Genomic DNA, 22,549 nt, shown 5'->3' on the forward strand with positions numbered 1-22,549 from the left:
GAAGGCTATAGATAACTAAGGCCTACTTTGCTGGTATCCCCCTACTTTAAGTTAGGGGTCAATTGAAACCCTGTGATGGGGCGAAGGAATAACTAGATGGAAGAGGGATGTCAGGAACAGTGGTGGAGGGCAAGGCTAGGGGAGCGGAGGGTGGACTTGCAGGGTGGCGGGAAATGTAAGGTGATTAAGGGATTAACAGCCCTGATTTGAGGCTCAAGTAAGCTTTTCACATTTTTGCTGTAGATATCATGTATGCCTCTTTTTTTTTTACGCTTTTGCTGTAAGTCCCATGTATGTCTAAATATATTTCTTCTCTTTTCTTCTTGTTTGTATATCAAGAAAAAAATTATATAAAGAATATTTTTTTAAAAAAGGAAATGGATCTGACAGTAAATCTCATCATGTGAATCAGGCATTAAACATTCAAACATCGCCAACACAAAGACAGTCTTGCCCAAACCATGGAAGATATTACTGTAAAATCAATGCCACCCATTTACCTCTTTGGGGTGGATTATAAAAATCTTTCACATGTTCAAGGCTTGCCTTGGTGTGATAGTCTGGTGTTGTATATAAAACTTTTATTTTATTATGAGGTGTCTTTTATATTATTTACTTAGAAGCAAGCAAAACTGATTTATGCAAGGAACTCTGCATTGTGCAATCCATAAATGAGATAAGTCAGGCTTGTTTCTCAGTAAATGATATGTACCGTATTTCGCGCCGTATAAGACGCTCCGGAATATAAGATGCACCTAGGTTTAGAGGTCAAAAACCAAGGAAAAAAACTAAACCTGGTGCATCCATATTTCGGGAGCACCTTGTACATGACCTCCTGACCTCCCCCAAATGGTGTCCTCATGTGTCCAGCTGTCTGCCCCATGTGTCTGCTGTCTGCCCCCAGGTGTCTGCCCCCATGGTCCTGCTGTGTGCCCCCATGGTCCTGCTGTGTGCCCCCATGGTCCTCCTGTGTGCCCCCATGGTCCTCCTGTGTGCCCCCATGGTCCTCCTGTGTGCCCCCATGGTCCTCCTGTGTGCTCCCATGGTCCTCCTGTGTGCCCCCATGGTCCTGCTGTGTGCCCCCATGGTCCTGCTCTCTGCTCCCCATGTGTCCGCTCTCTGCTCCCCATGTGTCCGCTCTCTGCTCCCCATGTGTCCGCTCTCTGCCCCCCATGTGTCCGCTCTCTGCCCCCCATGTGTCCGCTCTCTGCCCCGCATGTGTCCGCTCTCTGCCCCCCATGTGTCCGCTCTCTGCCCCCCATGTGTCCGCTCTCTGCCCCCCATGTGTCCGCTCTCTGCCCCCCATGTGTCCGCTCTCTGCCCCCCATGTGTCCGCTCTCTGCCCCCCGTTCTGGTGTCTTCGGTCCCCCCTGCGTGTCCTCGGGTCGGGCCTCCCTGTGTGAGAAATAGCAGCGTTTACCTTCTCCATCTTGCCCGCGGCGATTGAAGAGATCCGGCTTCAGTGGGCGGCTTCCTCTAGTGCCGGCTTGTAATGACGCGTCATCGATGACGCGTCATTACAAGCCGGCACTAGAGGAAGACGCCCACTGAAGCCAGATGTCTTCAATCGCCGCGGGCAAGATGGAGAAGGTAAGCGCTGCTGTTTCTCACACAGGGGGGACCCGAGGACACGCAGGGGGGACCCGAGGTGCGGGTAGAGGGAAGCGGGGAGGAAAGAGACGGCCACAGGCAGGGAATCCCCGACGTCGGGTCGCGGTTCGTATCGGCGGGCGTTCGTAAGTCGGGGATTCTCTGCCTTTGCCGTATAAGACGCAGGAACTTTTTCTCCCCATTTTTTGGGGAGAAAAAGTGCGTCTTATACGGCGAAAAGTACGGTAAATGGGCAATTGTGTGTAAAAAAAACATTAAAAAATTGTCATTTACAGAGATATTTATCCCACCCAGCATGGGTATGTGTAAAAATACACCCCAAAACACATTATACTACTTCTCCCGAGTACGGCGATACCAAATGTGTGGCACTTTTTTGCACCCTAACTGCGCTAAGTGGCCCAAAGTCCAATGAGTACCTTCAGGATTTCACAGGTCATTTTGAGACATTTGTTTTCAAGACTACTCCTCACGGTTTAGGGCCCCTAAAATGCCAGGGCAGTATAGGAACCCCACAAATGACCCCATTTTAGAAAGAAAACACCCCAAGGTATTCTGTTAGGAGTATGGTGAGTTCATAGAAGATTTTTTTTGTCACAAGTCAGCGGAAAATGACACTTTGTGAAAAAAAAAAACAATAAAAATCTATTTCCGTATTTTTTGTGACAAAAGATAAAATCTTCTATGAACTCGCCATACTCCTAACAGAATACCTTGGGTGACATGACAGGTGGTCTATGAGGGGCCGAATTTTGTGATAAATGTGTGTCATAAGCAGGGTGGCCTCTTAGATGACAGGTTGTATTGGCACTGAAGTGCAGCAAGCGCAGGATGTTCTCAAATCGTGACCTGGACATGGCAGCAGAGAACTTGGGCATGTGATGTATTGGGTGCGTAGACCAATAAGACCGCAATACATTCTCTTTGACTAGACTCATGTTGAGAAGGCCCCAATAAATGTTACGTTCGGAAACTTGGAGTGGTTTCCACCGAAAAGGCTGGGCGTGGTAGCTTCTTGGATTGGCGGTTGTGTATTGTGTGGCATAACGGTTGGTCTCAGCCACAATTAAGTCGTCACTGTGGTGGGGCTGGTGAGGGTTTGGCCGGGTGATCATAAGCCCGCAGGGGGCAGATTAGGGCCTGATCTTATGGGTAGGTGTGCTACAGGGTGACAGGAGGTGATTGATGGGGGTGTCAGGATGTGATTAGAGGGGGAAATAGATGCAAGCAATGCACTGGGGAGGTGATCAGGGGGGGGTCTGAGGGCGATCTGAGGGTGTGGGCGGGTAATTGGGTACCCGCAAGGGGCAAATTAGGGTCTGATCTGATGGGTAGCAGTGACGGGGTGATTGATGGGTGATCAGTGGGTGATTAGAGGGGAGAACAGATGTAAATAATGCACTGGGGAGGTAGTCAGGGGGGGTCTGAGGGTGGGGGCGGGTGTTTGGGTGCTCGCAAGGGGCAGAGTAGAGTCTGATCTGATGGGTAGCAGTGACAGGTGGTGACTGGGTGATTGATGGGTGATCAGTGGGTGATTAGATGGGAGAATAGATGCAAGCAATGCACTGGCGAGGTGATCAGGGGGGGTCTGAAGGCGATCTGAGGGTGTGGGTAATTGGGTACCCGCAAGGGGCAGATTAGGGTCTGATCTGATGGGTAGCAGTGACAGGGGGTGAATGATGGGTGATCAGTGGGTGATTAGAGGGGAGAACAGATGTAAATATTGCACTGGGGAGGTGATCAGGGGGGGTGTCTGAGGGCGATCTGAGGGTGTGGGTGGGTTTTGGGTGCCCGCAAGGGGCAGATTAGGGTCTGATCTGATGGGTAACAGTGACAGGGGGTGATTGATAGGTGATCAGTGGGTGATTACAGGGGAGAGTAGATGTATACAGAACACGGGGGGGGGGTCTGGGGAGGATCTGAGGGTGTGGGGGGGGGGGGTGATCAGGAGCCCCCCAGGGGGGCAGTTTAGGACCTATTCTAAAACATAGCGTTGACAGATCGTGACAGGGAGTGATTGATGGGTGATTAGGTGCAAACAGTGGTCTGAGGGGGTGATCAGGGGGGGGGGAGGTCTGAGGGGTGCTGTGGGCGATCGGGGGGGGGGCAGGATCAGTGTGTGTGGTTTCACATTCACAGCTGTCTCCTACCCTGGTGGTCCCTCATTCACTGGGACCACCAGGGTAGGAGGCAGCCTGTATAATACACTTTGTATACATCAAAAAGTGTATTATACACTTTCTAGCGGCAGATCGAGGGTTAACAACCCGCCGGCGCTGCTAAATGGCTGGCGGGTTGACGCCACGGGTGGGCGGAGCCTAATGCTGCCACTTCTATGCGCGAGATCCCCGGCTAATCAGTCCCCCAGGTGCCGCCGCCGATCGGCGTTAGGCGGTCCTGGAGGTGCCACTTTGCTGACGCCCATAGGTAGTGGGTGGTTGCCAAGTGGTTAAGAGGTATTTACATCTGCATGTAGGCTACATGACTGTATCATGCACTTAAAGAGGAACTGTAACATAAAAAAATCCCCTGGGGGGTACTCACCTCGGGTGGGGGAAGCCTCCGGATCCTAATGAGGCTTCCCACGCCGTCCTCCATCCGTCAGGGGTCTCGCTGCAGCCCTCCGTGGAGTCCGGGCAGCGGTGACGTCATTATTTACCTTCCTGGCTCCTGCGCAGGCGCTCTGACGGCTGTCGGCTCCGAACTACACGGAAATACCCGATCGCCGTCGGGTCCGCTCTACTGCGCAGGCGCAAGTTTCCTGCGCCTGCGCAGTAGAGCGGACCCGAATGAGATCGGGTATTTCCGTGTAGTTCGGAATGGAAAGCCGCCACAGCGCCCCCGCTGGAGCCAGCAAAGGTAAATATTGAAATGACAGTCGGCACAGTCGCCGGCTGTTCGGAGGGCTGCGGAGAGACCCCCGTGGGACAGAGGACGGCGTGGGAAGCCTCATTAGGATCCGGAGGCTTCCCCCACTAGAGGTGAGTGCCCCCCAGGGGATCTTTTGAATGTTACAGAGTCTCTTTAAGAGAGATGTTTGGGGAAAAATGCAGTTTGGTAGGGCAAGAAATCTAGACTGAGCAGGAAGAGTCATGTTTTATATTGCATTAACTACTAGCAAATTATATAGTGGTTGATCCAATCAGTTAACTTTATTTTAAGGTGAACTTTTTAAGCAACAGTCTATAACATACATTTGTTTGATCCACAGGATGACAACTGGGGAGAAACGACTACTGTGGTGACTGGGACATCTGAACACAGCATATCCCATGATGACATTACTCGTATCACTAAAGACATGGAGGACAGTGCCAGCCTTGACTGCTCCCGTCACTTAGGTGTCATTGTTGGTGGAGTGTTGGCTCTTGTTTCTTTTTTTACCCCCATTGCCTTCATGCTTTTGCCCAAAATCTTACCGTGGGATCTAGAAGCCTGTGGCACGCCCTGCGAGGGCCTCTTCATTTCTGTGGCCTTCAAACTCCTCATTCTTCTTGTTGGCAGCTGGGCCCTATTTTTCCGGCGCCCCAAGGCCTTCTTTCCAAGGGTTTTTGTCTTCAGGGCTCTTATTATGGTGCTCATCTTCCTACTGCTGGTGTCCTATTGGCTCTTTTACGCTGTTAGGATCCTGACAACTGCAGAGCGGAATTACCAGGGGATAGTCCAGTATTCTGTATCACTTGTGGATGCTTTGCTTTTCGTTCACTACTTAGCAGTTGTTCTGCTGGAGCTAAGGCAACTACAACCTCAGTTCACCATCAAGGTCGTCAGGTCCACAGATGGAGCGAGCAGGCATTACAATGTTGGCCATTTAAGGTAAGCCAAATTTTTTCACGTTAAATGTTTTACTGTGTTTTTCTAATCCAAAATTACCAGTATATTCAGTAGAACTCCTGAAATAAAAAGTCTGCTAACTGCCCTAGGCACCTATAACACTCAGTGTCTGCAGTGTCTGCAAGGGTATTACATTTGGACTAATGCTGTAAGCAATTGGCAGTTGTCAAATTTATATCATATTTATGACCAAGAATGATTTGGTTTTGGAGTGATCTACATTTCCTGCCAGTGCTTTGATCATAAAAATATAGTTGAGCATGACATATGAATTTCTGCTGTGCAATTAATATGAGAATTCTCTGCAGCTTACATTAAAACACTTCAGAGAATGATACATCGTTTTGCAGTTAACAATGTTAAGCTTTTGGGAAAGTTCCTGGCAAAAGGAGAAACACTTGTATCTTACAGAGCATTTGAGTCTGCGTTGAGGTCTTCAAAACAATGTGAATTAAATATTTATCTAGTAAAGAGATTAAACTTTGGAAAAAAAATCAGCTTGTCCGTAGGGGCATAACCATTCTTCCCTGACAACAGACCCTCACTGTTGTTGGGTTCTAAATGCATTTTTATTGCAACTCAGATGGAACTATTAAGAAAAATATACAGGTACTTCCCAGTTAACAAACTAGGTAGGGACTGTAAGTCCATTCTTAACCACTTCGGTACCAGCAGCCTCTGCCCCCTTAAGGACCAGAGGCTGCTGGTACACTAAAACGCCGCATCCCGACGAATCGTCGCAAAAATCCACCGCTCTCGCCGGTCACCCTGCTCTGTTCCTGCCGCGGGCTGCTCTCTCTCTGCCGTCTCTATGACAGCAGAGCGCTGTGCGCCGGTCAGGAGCCGCTTTCATTGGCTCCTGACCCTGTCACTCAATGTAAGCCAATGGGAACGGCTTACAGTAATGACAGGGCCAGGAGCCAATGAAAACTGCTCCTGCCCGGCTCACAGTGCTCTGACGTCATAGAGACGGCAGGGCGAGCAAATTGCGGCGGGGACGCGCGGTGAATGGGGCGTAGAGCTTAAGTCCAGTCAGAACCGCAGTGCCCCCTGCCCGACGTAGATTTGTACTGCGTCGGTCCGGAAGAAGTTAACCTGAATCTGTCCATAAGTCAAAACACTGCCATCTCTGTCCTTTGTATCTCCTCTATGCCCCCTTGTCCCTCCAGTGTCACCTTTGTTTCTCCATGCCTTCAGTATCTTCTCACTGTGTCATCTCTTTACCAGTTTAAAAAACACGTTTTCTTTAATATTTTAAAATCCATTTTCTCAAAACCTGCAAGGTCTTTTTGAAAAAATAGTTATTTGTTTACGAACTAAAATTTCCTTAATAAAAATTCTGAAATGCCCTCATGTTAATGCCTTATCAAAGAACTGTAGATATTTAGTATCTGCAAATATGGGGGTCATTCATTGAGAGCACTAGCAGCTTGAGTGTTGGGCCATACTACCAAGAGTGATGAGAGTTCAGAGTCCTGGCTAGGGGCCAGGGTGCCACGGACTGACAAGATGGGTGGAGTTGGAGTTCAGTTGGAGGACAGCTTGAGGGAAGAATGTGTTCACAGGAACACAGGCACAGGCCTGATAGTTCTGGAGGAGATAGTCCTGTAATATCGGACTGTTGGCAGGAGCTCGAAGAAGCGACATGGCGAAGGGGTCATGTGAAATCTAAAAGGCCCTCAGAAGGCCTTGTGGACGAGGTCTAACGGTGGCAGGGGCGATCCCATGATCTTTTCCGCAGTGTTAATTACTTTTTGAAGTGTGTACTTGTCCTTGGTGGATGCCCCCGCATACCATACGATGACTGAGGAGCAGAGGATTGATTCCGTGATAGCAGTGTAAAAGCTGGTCAGCAACTCACGTGGCATATAAAATTTCTCCAGTTGTCGCAGGAAGAATAACCTCTGCTGAGCCGCCTTCTGTATTTTGGAAGTGGGCAAGAACAAGATGTCGAGGACCTTCGAAATGAGCGTAAGGGCTACATGTCTGAAGTTGAGTTCTGTGTTCCCTGTTTTTTTTGAGGCAGGAGAGTACCTTGCCCTCTGCTAAGGACCTGTTGAAGATATGGGTCAGGACGGGAGCTAGTTGGTACGCACCGGTTCTCAGACAGGCCAATGACCCACCATCCGCGCCAGAAACATTCCTAGGGCTGAACGATTTACCGCTTTAAGCTGAAAATTGTGATTGGGCCCAAGAAAGCAGCGGTTTTTGCTGCCGCTGTTACATACTCTGCTCCTGGCCCCCTCCTCTGCTCCCGGCCCTCTCCTCCAGTAAAGTTTCAATTCCATATGGCATCACCGCATACCATAGCCGCGGGGTGATCCATGGTGAAGAGACAGCAAGCGTTGCCTAGTGACGCTGGCCTTCAGGAAGTGATGTTACACTTCCTGGTACAGGCCCTGCGAACACTCATTCACTCTTCCCCGCGGCTCCCCCTGCGGCTCTGCAATGCGGTGAGGCCATATGGAATTGAAACTTTACTGGAGGAGGGGACGGGATCAGAGTATGTAACAGCGGCCAGCTGCGGCAAGGGGGAAAATAGAGGGGGTTCTGCCTATGTACACAAAAGGGGGTGGGAAAGGGGGGGGGGGTGGACGGCTAACTTGTACTTTGGCACCTATACACTGGCTAACGTGTACTGTGGCACCTATACAGTGTGTTCCTGTCCACGCTCCCTCGCGAAAGCCGGAAGTGAGCCAGCAAAACATGTCTGGTACACACGGCGTGGTTGTGTGACCCACGTGGAGTGTGATCTACCCTCCGCTGCTCTTGCTAACATAATTAATTTCTGTCATACCATAAGATTCTATGATTAACCATAGTCTTTAGTAGTGTGATTATAGTTAGATAAACTGCCTAACTATTCTATCATTTGATTCCAATTTAATATTAAATTAATTTAATCCCAGGTTCTATTGTGTGATGTTGAATGAAGCAACCTGTTTTTCAGAGTATATCTTTCCATGAAGTCAGTTTATCTCAAGAGATGTATGTACAACCTTGCTTAGATTGTAGAAGCTTAGGAAGAAAGGACAGTCAGTTTACTTAGAATAAGCCCTGAATAAATGCTAGCCAGTGTTTGCTGAATTCAAAGTACAGGTCATGCCTCAAGAAGGAATTTTTTATTTATTTATTGTATTTATAAAGCGCCAACATATTACTCAGCGCTGGACATTAGGAATGCATTGAACTGAATAAAAATGATATATGTGGTTATACTGACAACCTTTTCATATTAGAAATACTATATAGCTATATCATATTAAATATAATGCATGAGATAAACGTTATGTCCAAATCCCTTCATATGTAAACAGAAAACCGGAAGTAGAATTGGTCCATAAGATCATGTCAGCATGTGCCCAATTTTAATTGCCGTATATGTGACGATAAAGCCTTCATTACATTATTAGCTATTACCAGCCGGACAGAAGTACAAGTCAGCTCTCATGAGAAATGTGTCACTCCAACGCATAAGACATAACAAGTTGCTATTGGCCTTAATCCAATGCAGATAATCAATAATGCGTTCATGTGGGATAGACCTTAAATATTAATTATGTCCTGTCTCTTATGTGAATTTAACTCTGTGATGTATTGTGCTAACCTGTATGAGACATGCCTGTTGGATGTGTTTGTGCATGCATGCGTGCACTTATACATATGTCCTGCGGTAAGAACAAACATATGTTATTCTAATAATAATGAGTGGATGATATTACATTTCTCATAGGCAGATTCAGACCATATTATTTCAGAATGTATTGTCAGCATTATGCCAGAGAATTGCTGTTTAATGTTAAATTCTTCTTTCTAAAAGCTTGGAAGTCTTGCTAAGATTTAATTATTAAGCTCTAAGTAATTATTGCAAGAGTCCCAAGGGAGAGGAACAGTAGTTACTGTAACTAGTTCTAATCAGCTTTGTGTATTCCCAAATATTTTTTATTTACTAAAGGTTTATCCATTGTTCCTTCATGGAACAGAAGTCAATATTGCATATTTTACCATACCATAGTTTAAATTATTTTTTTAAATATAATCCAATAATGCCACCTGCAGGAAAAATGATGACATGACAGTATAAATCATTGGTAGTCAAGGGTGTCCCTACTGGGGAAATCCATTATTTATTTAAGTTTAAAGTTTAATTTGAAAAAACACCCACTGATTATTGATTTGTTGAAAGTTAATCTGTAAGGCAGCACGGTGGTGTAGTGGTTAGCGCTCTCGCCTTGCAGCGCTGGGTCCCCGGTTCGAATCCCAGCCGGGGCACCATCTGCAAGGAGTTTGTATGTTCTCCCCGTGTCTGCGTGGGTTTCCTCCGGGTACTCCTATTTCCTCCCACATCCCAAAAACATACAGATAAGTTAATTGGCTCACCCATAAAATTGGCCCTAGATTACAGTACTTACATTATATAATACATACATAGATATAACAATAGTAGGGATTAGATTGTGAGCTCATTTGAGGGACAGTTAGTGACTATATATATATATATATATATATATATATATATATATATATATATATATATATATACTGTACAGCGCTGCGTAAGATGTCGGCGCTATATAAATACTAAATAATAATAATAAGGCAGGTTTATTGATAATGGTGGGACATAAAACAACAGGGCCTAGACGCAAGGATACACAAAAAATAAAATTGAAACACACCCAAAGAACTATAACTAAGGGGGAGACTGACCAAGGCCTGGAACAATTCCACATAACCATATGCTTGGTAAATATACATTTTAATTGCGTTAATCCCAAATAAGTTGAATCTTGGTTAATTAGATACTGTTACACATCCTCATTCTCTGATGGGTGTTTTCTGATGTTGCAATTTAGAAATATCCCACGATTTGAGAATATAGTCATTTTTTTAGATATAATAATAATAATAATAATAATTATTATTATTATTATGTAAAACCAAGATTCCCAGACCGTGACTTAATTGAAAAGTTTTAGATTGGGGTGAGGAATTCCTCAAAAAGCAGGACAGGTAATTTTAATATTTTTTTCCCCATTGCATGTTTTCCTATCTTTCTACCTAAATCTTGCTGTGCAGGTTAGATTAGTATACTGGTTATAGAGTGTACTGTTATGTGGTATTGCAGATGCAAGCTAGGTCAGCCATATTGTCTTCATATGTCTCATAGTGAATGGTGTAGTGGACACGCCCTTTTATTTGCTGATGAATCTGTGAGTTTGATTCTTTATAAATAAGCTTACAACCGAAAGTACTGTATACATTTTATCTGAAGAATAACTTGATTTGCATTCTTTCATTGAATTACTATAGTTGTATTAATACATTTGATTTTTTGTTTGCATTCTTTCATATTTGTACCAATATAATAGGAATTGTTCGATAAAGAACTCATAAAGCGGGCATATCTGTATATCATAAAAAACAAGTGTCAGCGCCAAGGCAGAAGGCGACCGCAGCCGAGAAGGACAATGTCCAAAAGTCCACACAAGCAATGAATATATAAAGTCAGCGCAGGTCTATAGTAATACAGCTTTCATCATTTTTTGGTATACAGGATCTTCGAACAAAAGGGTAAAGAAGCAAGGCTTACCAGATTCCAACAACCCACATTATAAGGTTGTAAACGAGTTTGATAGGTGGTCCGCAGAACTTTCAAATGGTGTCCTTTCACCAGCGATGTTGCACACTACAGATTCCTCCGGAATATAGTAGATATCCTGAGATCGCAGAGACTCACCAAAGGGGAGTCCAGTAGGATAGTGACATGAAAGAGATATACGGCACATCTAAGTGTAAACCGTCTTTATTACATAACAAGTAAAACAATTAAAAACAAGGATAAAGGAAAACTCACATACGGGGCCCGTGCACTGGGAACCCCGAAAAAGTAGCGCGCATAAAATGGTCAATAGAAGACCTCAAATAAAATGGTGCCGCCTGTCGCCTTCCCGACCGGTTTCGCAATCTTGCGTCATCAGGGGAGAAAGGCGACCAGGCGGCCAGCACCAACTTTATAACATTTTTGAATTAAAAAGTGGGAGTGGTTAGGCTCCACCTTATTCACACTACACTAGTCAAAGGCAGAAAGCATCAAACATGAAATAAAACATTGTGACAAATTGCATTGTGTCAGGGAGTCAGTAGCAAAAGATCTCTCAGATAGTGTGAATAAAAAGAGGTGAATGCAATATTACCTGCATATTCAATTCGTAGTAGGCTAGTTCAGGCTAAATTAAAAGCTAGATTGATTACTCTGCCCTAGGGCATATCTTTCCTATGTAAAAGCTTCTTTCTAGATGAAAAGCAGGCACTTCCTGTACCAGAAGTAGTCACTGGAACTCAGGAAGTAGCCTTGCACTCCACCAGGGTCAAGTGGAGCACAAGTTCTTCCTGTGAAGGGAAAAAAAATAAAAAATCCAATGCGTATGCAATGACGCATACGATCATAAAAACGTGAACAATGAAGCACATAGCAGTGCAGTGCGGCTATAAATATGCATGAAGTGTACTCAGGTGTGCAATGAAAAGCGCGTCTAATGTACTATACTAAGAAGGTGCATAAATCTGTATGCATAGTAAAAACAATGAAATGATAAAACAGCCTCCATGGGAGCTCCAGGGACCTTAAGTGGTGAAAGTGAAGAACATCCATAGTGATCATGCAAGACAGATCCCATAGGTATCCGATAGATGGAAATTATGCAAAGTTATGCAAATGTATATACACAGCAGTGTAATGCGGCTATGACTACGCATAAAGACTACTTAACCATGCCATAAAGAGCACATCTAAAGTGAAAGCGGTCTCTACTACAATGTAGAACACGCATGCGGCGAAGCATAAAACAACAAAAAGCGCACATAGGGACAAAAATCCACTGCGAGCATCTAAACCGACATATGGAACAATAAACAAAAATAATTGATCTTATGCTGCAATGAAGTCGCATTTAGTAAAAAAAAAAAAATGCAATGCGTATGCAGTGACGCATACGATCATAAAAGCGTAAACAATGAAGCACATAGCAGTGCAGTGCGACTATACATATGCATGAAGTGTGCTTAGGTGTGACATGAAAGGCACGTCTAATATACTGTACTAAGAAGGTGCATAAATCTGTATGTATAGTGGAGACAATGAAATGATAGAACAGCCTCCGTGGGAGCTCTGGGGACCTCAAGTGGTGAAAGTGAGGAGCATCCATAGTGATCATGCAAGACAGATCCCATAGGTATCCGATAAATGGAAATTATGCAAAATTATGCAAATTCATATACTCAGCCGTGTAGTGCGGCTATGATTATGCATAGAAAACTCCATGCACTGATAACAGAGGACAACAGACAGCACTCTGTGGGGTAGGGAGCAACAAAGGGAAAAAGAGGGACCACGACCTCCCAATATATCCTATCAAAATTAAGAGGGTATATAAATTCGTATGCTTGGTGAAAAAACAGTGACAGAATAGAACAGCCTCAAACGGAGCTCCGAGGGCATCTAGTGGTGAAATGAGAAACAGTCACAATAATCGTGCAAGACAGGCCCCAAAGGAAACAGTGAAATTTATGCAAAAAATTAAAAATTATTAAAAAATATTAAAAATGCAGTCAAATTGACCAGTATATGCGGGCCTTACAAAAAAGCATGCAAATGTATGGAAAATAAAAAATATGATAAAGCATTAAGAATTATTGATAAAACAGTTTACATCCAGTTCAATATTCAAACCAGCTGGACTGAGGGTATTCAGTCTAAAGATCCATTCAGTTTCTAATCTCGATATATCTCTTTCTAAATTTTGTCCCCTCCAGCATCTTTTAGTACCATCGATAACACAAAACTTCAAGCCTGAAGGGTTCCTGTCGTGATGGAGGGCAAAATGTTTTGAGACCGAATGATCCTTAAACCCTTTACGTATAAGGTAGACGTGTTCTCCCAATCTTTCTTTAAAGGTTCTAGTGGTTCTACCTACATATCTCAGTCCACAAGGACATTCTAAAAGATAAACTATATGTGTGCTTTCGCATGTGAAAAGACGTCTAATCTGCAGTGTGGGACTTCGGTGATCATTCCCAGCAAAGGAAGTAATTTTTCTGGGCATATTAATGCAAGCCTTACAACCTTTGCATTTCTTGCATCGAAAAAAACCTTTTAGGGGAAATAAATGGGCAGAGGCAGTTTTAGGTGGATCTATATGGCTATGTACAAGGCGATCTCTAAGATTAGGCGCTCTCCTGAAGATAACTCCCGGATTGTCCGCAAGCATAGGACCAATCACTGGATCACTCCTCAGGAGATGCCAATTCTTGTACAAAACTTTTTTTATGTCTTTGTGTTGGATATTATATTGAGTGAGAAAGTTAATGCCATTCTGTTTAGTAGTATCCACTGTTCTATTCCTCTTGGTGAAAGACCGGACCTCCTGACCAATCTCATCCCTCACAGATACAAGGTCTGAGGCCGGGTAGCCTTTATCTTTAAATCTAGAGATAAGAAGGTCACTTTGGATAAAATAATCAGTTTGGGAGGAGCAATTCCTACGCACACGGTGGAATTGGGGGTACCTAGGAGTCAATTCCACCGTGTGCGTAGGAATTGCTCCTCCCAAACTGATTATTTTATCCAAAGTGACCTTCTTATCTCTAGATTTAAAGATAAAGGCTACCCGGCCTCAGACCTTGTATCTGTGAGGGATGAGATTGGTCAGGAGGTCCGGTCTTTCACCAAGAGGAATAGAACAGTGGATACTACTAAACAGAATGGCATTAACTTTCTCACTCAATATAATATCCAACACAAAGACATAAAAAAAGTTTTGTACAAGAATTGGCATCTCCTGAGGAGTGATCCAGTGATTGGTCCTATGCTTGCGGACAATCCGGGAGTTATCTTCAGGAGAGCGCCTAATCTTAGAGATCGCCTTGTACATAGCCATATAGATCCACCTAAAACTGCCTCTGCCCATTTATTTCCCCTAAAAGGTTTTTTTCGATGCAAGAAATGCAAAGGTTGTAAGGCTTGCATTAATATGCCCAGAAAAATTACTTCCTTTGCTGGGAATGATCACCGAAGTCCCACACTGCAGATTAGACGTCTTTTCACATGCGAAAGCACACATATAGTTTATCTTTTAGAATGTCCTTGTGGACTGAGATATGTAGGTAGAACCACTAGAACCTTTAAAGAAAGATTGGGAGAACACGTCTACCTTATACGTAAAGGGTTTAAGGATCATTCGGTCTCAAAACATTTTGCCCTCCATCACGACAGGAACCCTTCAGGCTTGAAGTTTTGTGTTATCGATGGTACTAAAAGATGCTGGAGGGGACAAAATTTAGAAAGAGATATATCGAGATTAGAAACTGAATGGATCTTTAGACTGAATACCCTCAGTCCAGCTGGTTTGAATATTGAACTGGATGTAAACTGTTTTATCAATAATTCTTAATGCTTTATCATATTTTTTATTTTCCATACATTTGCATGCTTTTTTGTAAGGCCCGCATATACTGGTCAATTTGACTGCATTTTTAATATTTTTTAATAATTTTTAATTTTTTGCATAAATTTCACTGTTTCCTTTGGGGCCTGTCTTGCACGATTATTGTGACTGTTTCTCATTTCACCACTAGATGCCCTCGGAGCTCCGTTTGAGGCTGTTCTATTCTGTCACTGTTTTTTCACCAAGCATACAAATTTATATACCCTCTTAATTTTGATAGGATATATTGGGAGGTCGTGGTCCCTCTTTTTCCCTTTGTTGCTCCCTACCCCACAGAGTGCTGTCTGTTGTCCTCTGTTATCAGTGCATGGAGTTTTCTATGCATAATCATAGCCGCACTACACGGCTGAGTATATGAATTTGCATAATTTTGCATAATTTCCATTTATCGGATACCTATGGGATCTGTCTTGCATGATCACTATGGATGCTCCTCACTTTCACCACTTGAGGTCCCCAGAGCTCCCACGGAGGCTGTTCTATCATTTCATTGTCTCCACTATACATACAGATTTATGCACCTTCTTAGTACAGTATATTAGACGTGCCTTTCATGTCACACCTAAGCACACTACATGCATATGTATAGTCGCACTGCACTGCTATGTGCTTCATTGTTTACGCTTTTATGATCGTATGCGTCACTGCATACGCATTGCATTTTTTTTTTTTTTTTTTTTACTAAATGCGACTTCATTGCAGCATAAGATCAATTATTTTTGTTTATTGTTCCATATGTCGGTTTAGATGCTCGCAGTGGATTTTTGTCCCTATGTGCACTTTTTGTTGTTTTATGCTTCGCCGCATGCGTGTTCTACATTGTAGTAGAGACCGCTTTCACTTTAGATGTGCTCTTTATGGCACGCTTAAGTAGTCTTTATGCGTAGTCATAGCCGCATTACACTGCTGTGTATATACATTTGCATAACTTTGCATAATTTCCATCTATCGGATACCTATGGGATCTGTCTTGCATGATCACTATGGATGTTCTTCACTTTCACCACTTAAGGTCCCTGGAGCTCCCATGGAGGCCGTTTTATCATTTCATTGTTTTTACTGTGCATACAGATTTATGCACCTTCTTAGTATAGTACATTAGACGCGCTTTTCATTGCACACCTGAGTACACTTCATGCATATTTATAGCCGCACTGCACTGCTATGTGCTTCATTGTTCACGTTTTTATGATCGTATGCGTCATTGCATACGCATTGGATTTTTTTTTTTTTTTCCCCTTCACAGGAAGAACTTGTGCTCCACTTGACCCTGGTGGAGTGCAAGGCTACTTCCTGAGTTCCAGTGACTACTTCTGGTACAGGAAGTGCCTGCTTTTCATCTAGAAAGAAGCTTTTACATAGGAAAGATATGCCCTAGGGCAGAGTAATCAATCTAGCTTTTAATTTAGCCTTAACTAGCCTACTACGAATTGAATATGCAGGTAATATTGCATTCACCTCTTTTTATTCACACTATCTGAGAGATCTTTTGCTACTGTCTCTCTGACACAATGCAATTTGTCACAATGTTTTATTTCATGTTTGATGCTTTCTGCCTTTGACTAGTGTAGTGTGAATAAGGTGGAGCCTAACCACTCCCACTTTTTAATTCAAAAATGTTATAAAGTTGGTGCTGGCCGCCTGGTCGCCTTTCTCCCCTGATGACGCAAGATTGCGAAACCGGTCGGGAAGGCGACAGGCGGCACCATTTTATTTGAGGTCTTCTATTGACCATTTTATGCGCGCTACTTTTTCGGGGTTCCCAGTGCACGGGCCCCGTATGTGAGTTTTCCTTTATCCTTGTTTTTAATTGTTTTACTTGTTATGTAATAAAGACGGTTTACACTTAGATGTGCCGTATATCTCTTTCATGTCACTATCCTACTGGACTCCCCTTTGGTGAGTCTCTGCGATCTCAGGATATCTACTATATTCCGGAGGAATCTGTAGTGTGCAACATCGCTGGTGAAACGACACCATTTGAAAGTTCTGCGGACCACCTATCAAACTCGTTTACAACCTTATAATGTGGGTTGTTGGAATCTGGTAAGCCTTGCTTCTTTACCCTTTTGTTCGAAGATCCTGTATACCAAAAAATGATGAAAGCTGTATTACTATAGACCTGCGCTGACTTTATATATTCATATCTGTATATCAGAAATCAAATGATTTGGGATTCCTCCTGCTTATAAGGAATCTTAAATTATTTTGCTATCATAAGTCACAGCTTGTATGACATCATCATAACTACTCCTTAATTTGCCAGACAATTGAAAATCGTGAATCGAATCGAAATCGCAATTTCTGACAAATAGTGCAATTCAATATTTTCCTAAAATCCTTCAGGCCTAGTTGATCCTGGGGAAGAGTCTCAGTACGTCCGCTTCCTGGACTGCGACTGGCACTGGGGGGCTGTGTCCCATGAGTGTGGATGTACGGGGAGGAGCTTCCCTTGGCATGGACACAGGGGCCCCGAGCTGCTTGGATTGATGCTCGAATCTGCAGTAGAACTTGTTGAGCTCCACAGCCAGTTGGGTGCTAGGAGTCACATGATGTGCTGGGGCTTTGAAGTTTCTGATTGCGCTAAAGCCTTTCCATACCTTTCATGAGTTTTTGGACTGGTGGCTAAAACCCATCTTGTCGGAGTAGGCCCTTTTTGCAGCTCTCAGTTCTCAGTTCAGGGAGTTCCTAGCTGCCCTGAACTGCTCGGGGGTGCCGGACTTATGCGCATCCTCCTTGAGTTTTCATAGCCGGCGCAACTTGCTGCTGAACCAAGATTTGTTCTTTGGGAAGACCTTGAAATACTTGGTTGTGACGCTTGACTCCTTGCAGAAGCTGATACAGGAGGTGACATTCTTTGTCCACTCCTCCAGGCAGGGTGCCTCCAGGGCTGACCAGTCAGTGCAGTCACAGAATACCTGTAGCTCTAGCTTTGCTTCCTCTGATGATGGGCTTTGAGGACTCAAAGGGCCTTCTGTAGGGAGGGGGATCAGGTGGATAAGGTTGGGGTCAGAGTTCCCCAGGGCATCTCCTTGAACAGCCTTGTACATGTTAAGGACCGTGTAGCAGTGGTCTTAGGGTGTTGCGATTTCTGGTTGGGCACATAATGTGTTGCTTATACTGTGGCGGCTCCTGTAGCAGGTTGGGCTGTTGAAGTCCCCCAGAATGATGAAGGCGGCTTCCGGAAGTGCATTCTCCCACTAGGAGACTGCACTTCTGGAAGCGCTCTTCATCATCCTGGGGGACAGTGTCGCTGAGAAGTACGTTTTTTGTCAAAAGATTTCTCATCAGAACCTCTTGTACTGTTGAAAAGCTTTCCGACTTTTTAACCACTTAAGCCCTCGGTCGTTTTCACTTTATGCATCCGAGCAATGTTCACCTCCCATTCATTAGCATATAACTTTATCACTACTTATCACAATGAACTGATATCTTGTTTTTTCCGCCACCAATTAGGCTTTCTTTGGGTGGTGCATTTTGCTAAGAGCTACCTTACTGTAAATGCATTTTAGCAGTAAGAATAAGAAAAAAACTGAAAAAATGCATTATTTCTGTTTTCGGCCATTATAGTTTTAAAATAATACATGCCTCCATAATTAAAACCCACGTATTGTATTTGCCCATTTGTCCCGGTTATTTCACCGTTTAAATTATGTCCCTATCACAATGTATGGCGACAATATTTTCTTTGGAAATAAAACAGCATTTTTTCCGTTTTGCATCCATCACTATTTACAAGCTTATATAAAAAAATATAGAAATATTTCATCTTTACATAGATATTTAAAAAGTTTAGAGCCTTAGGTAAATATTTTTTTTTTTTTTTTTTTATCGTAATGTTTTTTTTATTATTATTAAACATTTTATGTGGGTATTTTTGGGAGGGTGGAAGGTGAATAGTATTTGATTTGGGTAAATATATTGGGTAATATATTACTTATTGGTCACAAGATGGCAACCTTGAGTTTGTTTACATGACATCACTCTAAGCTTAGAGGGACATAGTAGGTAGAGATGGCCCGAACCGTTTGCCGGGCCAATCTCTCTGGGCCTTGTACTACTTCCGGGTTGCTATGACCTGGAGTAGTACGCCTGCGCTGGCCCGGCGGTGCGCATCCTATATCGCGCTCCCGTTGCCGGGCACTCTCTGCGCATGAGCATGACGTCACGCACATGCGCAGAAAGTGCCCGGCCCAGCGCAGGCGTACTACTCTGGGTCGTATCCAAGGAGTTTGTTTATTTGCATTAAACCACGCTATTAATTGTGCAAACCTAGCTGCCAAATGATAATAAAAGAGATTAGGTAAGCCAATTCCACCTTTAGAGCTGTGTCTGTAAAGATAAATGTTTTTGAACCTTGCAGGTTTTCCACCCCACACAAATTTATGTAATAATTTCTGCATTTTAGAGATTATCTGGTTTCCAGGGTCTAAAGGAAGGGCTCTCGTATAATATAATACACGGGGAAGTATCACCATTTTTATAGCAACAGCTTTACCCAACCATGAAATCCTGTACTGTGACCATTCCTTAAGTGTACCTTCAATATTCTTAAGCAATGGCTCATAATTGGCCTTAATAAGACCATCATAAGAAAGTTCTTTAGTCACCCATTTAAAATCAAAGTTGGCTTTGTAAAATTTTAACACCTGCTCAGGTAAATTTATAGGCAATGCTTGAGACTTTGAGGGATTCACTTTAAGACCTGATAGCTCGCCAAAACGGTCTAATAATGGGAGTAGCGTAGGCATAGATGTCAAAGGTTGCGATAAAAATAATAATGCATCGTCAGCATATAAACTGCGTTTGTATTCTTTATCTTCCTTCACATAACCTTTAATATTAGGGTTCATTTGTATTGCTAAAGAAAGGGGCTCAATAGCTATAGAGAAAAGTAGTGGGGAGAGGGGGCATCCCTGCCTAGTGCCCCTAGTGATCGATATTGGGTTTGAGAAAATTCCTGGCAGTCTCAGCTTTGCTTGGGGATCATTGTACAAAGCTAAAATTGCCTGTATAAATTCTCCAGAAAAGCCCATTTTTGAAAGTACTGCATATAAATAGGACCACAGGACAGAGTCGAACGCCTTGTGTAGATCCAGACTCAAAAGAAGGAGTCTTTGGTCATTCAGTTTAACATCCTGTAGAATATTACAAACCAGTCTGGTGTTGTCTGTAGTTTGCCTTGCTGGGACAAAACCAGATTGTGGGGGGGGGGGGGGGGGGGGAGATTAAATCTACAATAATTGTTGATAAACGAGTAGCTAGGATCTTTGAGAAAATGTTAATATCATTGTTTATCAATGAAATCGGCCTGTAATTTTGCGGGAGGGTATGATCTAAGTTAGGCTTGGGTATTAGGGACACGAATGCTTTTGTAAGTTCTGGGGGAAATTTCTGGCCACATAAAGCATCATTGTACAGAGAATGTAGCTGGGGAATAAGAATTTGTTTAAACTTCTTAAAATAAAGTCCAGTGAAGCCATCAGGACCTGGGGCTTTTGAATTTTTTAAAGAGGAGACTGCTGCTTCAATTTCTTTAGTAGAGATTGGAGCGTTCAAAAGGGATTTCTGCTCGTTGGTAATCTTAGGTAAGGGTAAAGATTCCGGCCATCCATCTAGATCAGGGTTGGGTGGTAACTGGGGGGTATTAAAAAGGTTAGTATAAAAGTCTTCAAATATTTCCAGAACCTTGTGGGGAGCAGATTCAACTGTACCGTGTTTATTTTGTAACCTATACAAATGGGGAGGTTTGTAATACTGTGTCAGTTTTCTGGCAAATTGAGTGCTAGGTGAGTTACCATAGAGTAAGAATCTTGCCTTTGAAAATTTTAGTGTTTTCTCCACTGAATCTGAAAGAAGTTGATTCAGCATCTGCCTCTTTTCACGGATCTGGAGCAACCTATCGTGATCTAATGTTAAGCTGTGTTGACTATATAGTTTATCTAGCTCATCAGTAAGCTTCAGAATTTTTGATAATCTCTCTTTTTTTCCTCCTGGATGCCAATTGTATAAGTTTACCTCTTAATACAGTTTTATGTGCAGCCCACAAGGTTCCGATAGACACCTCTCCGTTCTCATTCAATAGAAAGTATTCTTCAAGAGAAGCATGAATTTCTTGCACTATGACAGGGTCCTGTAATAATAGGTCGTTAAGACGCCAACTTTCTTGCGAGTATGGCATTCCAAGAAAGCCTAAATTACCTATGACAATGTTATGATCAGACCACACACATTGTTGGATATCTGAAGAAGTGGCGTTAGCCATCAAAATGGGAGAGAGAAATAGATAATCTAGCCTAGCATAAGTGTTATGTGGGCTAGAATAGAAGGAGTAAGATCTATCTCCCATATTGAAGGCCCTCCAGAGGTCTGTTAATTCATACCTTTTCAGGGATCTACGAAGTGCTTTAGGAAATAATTTGCTGACCTCCGAGATTGAGCTTCTGTCAGATAAAGGATTATTGTACTTAATTGTACGCACAAGCTGTAATGTTGTCCTATGTATGCTTTTCCTATGTATGTGCCATGCTTAACTGTATGCTATTTCTTGTTTCTTCATCAACGACCCTGTATGCGCCAAAACCAATTCCGGGTACAATCCACCGTTGTACTTGGCGATAATAAATTCTGATTCTGATTCTAAAGGATTATTCACACAGTTCATATCTCCTGCTACCATCAAGTGACCAGAAATATATTTATCGAGTATTGTAAAAAGATCACGAAAAAATGTTGCTTGGGCTGAACTTGGTGCGTATATATTGCATAAAGTGACATCCTTCCCATTTAAAGATCCTTGTATAATCAAAAATCGGCTCTCAGGATCAAAGGCAATACCATTTCGGATTAGAATTGCAACGCCCCTAGTTTTATTTGTAAAAGTAGTAAAATATGCTTTTTGATAAGCTCTGTCAAAAAATCTAGAACAAGCCCCAGTATTATAGTGAGTTTCTTGTAGAAACAGAACATCAGCCTTAAGCTGCTTATACTGATGAAAGGCTTTCCTTCTTTTAGATGGGGAATTAAATCCCTGTACATTGTGACTGATCAAACGAAGGGCCATATTAGAGAATGTAGGGGAAATAGCTAATATTCAGATTTACTAGAGGCGATGCAATTCTGGAAGAGTGAATCAGTATATTCAAATCGGCTCGGAGTGTACATTTTGTGAGTAAAAACTTGGTATAAGTGATCGACCCTAGAACAAGCATATCATAAGCGTTCAAAACATATTTAAGAAAATTAAAGATTAAAAGAACAAGAAGATAAACAATCCTTAGTTCAAACATTATAGTAGAACTATCAATAAGGTAGTGAGTTCAACAGGTAACAACCCCAATATTATTAGGGAAAGAGTTCCTGTGATACAACAGCGGTGAGGATATAAATCCAAGCGCTGAGGGGGGGGAAATAGTGCACTAGGCCCAATCCAGAGGGAGCCGCTGCTATCTGAAAGTTAGTTCAATATAGGTGCAATATAAGGTGGACATAGACGAGTCCCAGTAGTGCCATCATATAATGTGAAGAAACATTACAAAGTTAGAATAATGCTTGCCCATTCCAGTTCCTCATCGGGTAGGATCCGGGGATCTCGGGGG

At 43.2% G+C, this 22,549-nt stretch overlaps 1 protein-coding gene across 1 annotated transcript in view; it reads left to right on the forward strand.

Moving 5' to 3' along the window:
• VANGL2 (VANGL planar cell polarity protein 2) overlaps window positions 1-22,549 on the forward strand; it is a 251,628-nt gene that overhangs the window by 43,532 nt on the left and 185,547 nt on the right. The window contains exon 3 of the mRNA XM_068254933.1: window positions 4,823-5,427. Coding sequence (XP_068111034.1) covers window positions 4,823-5,427 — 605 coding nt within the window. The remainder of the gene's footprint in view (window positions 1-4,822; window positions 5,428-22,549) is intronic.

Source organism: Hyperolius riggenbachi, chromosome 9, assembly GCF_040937935.1.
Source record: "Hyperolius riggenbachi isolate aHypRig1 chromosome 9, aHypRig1.pri, whole genome shotgun sequence".
NCBI lineage: Eukaryota > Metazoa > Chordata > Amphibia > Anura > Hyperoliidae > Hyperolius > Hyperolius riggenbachi.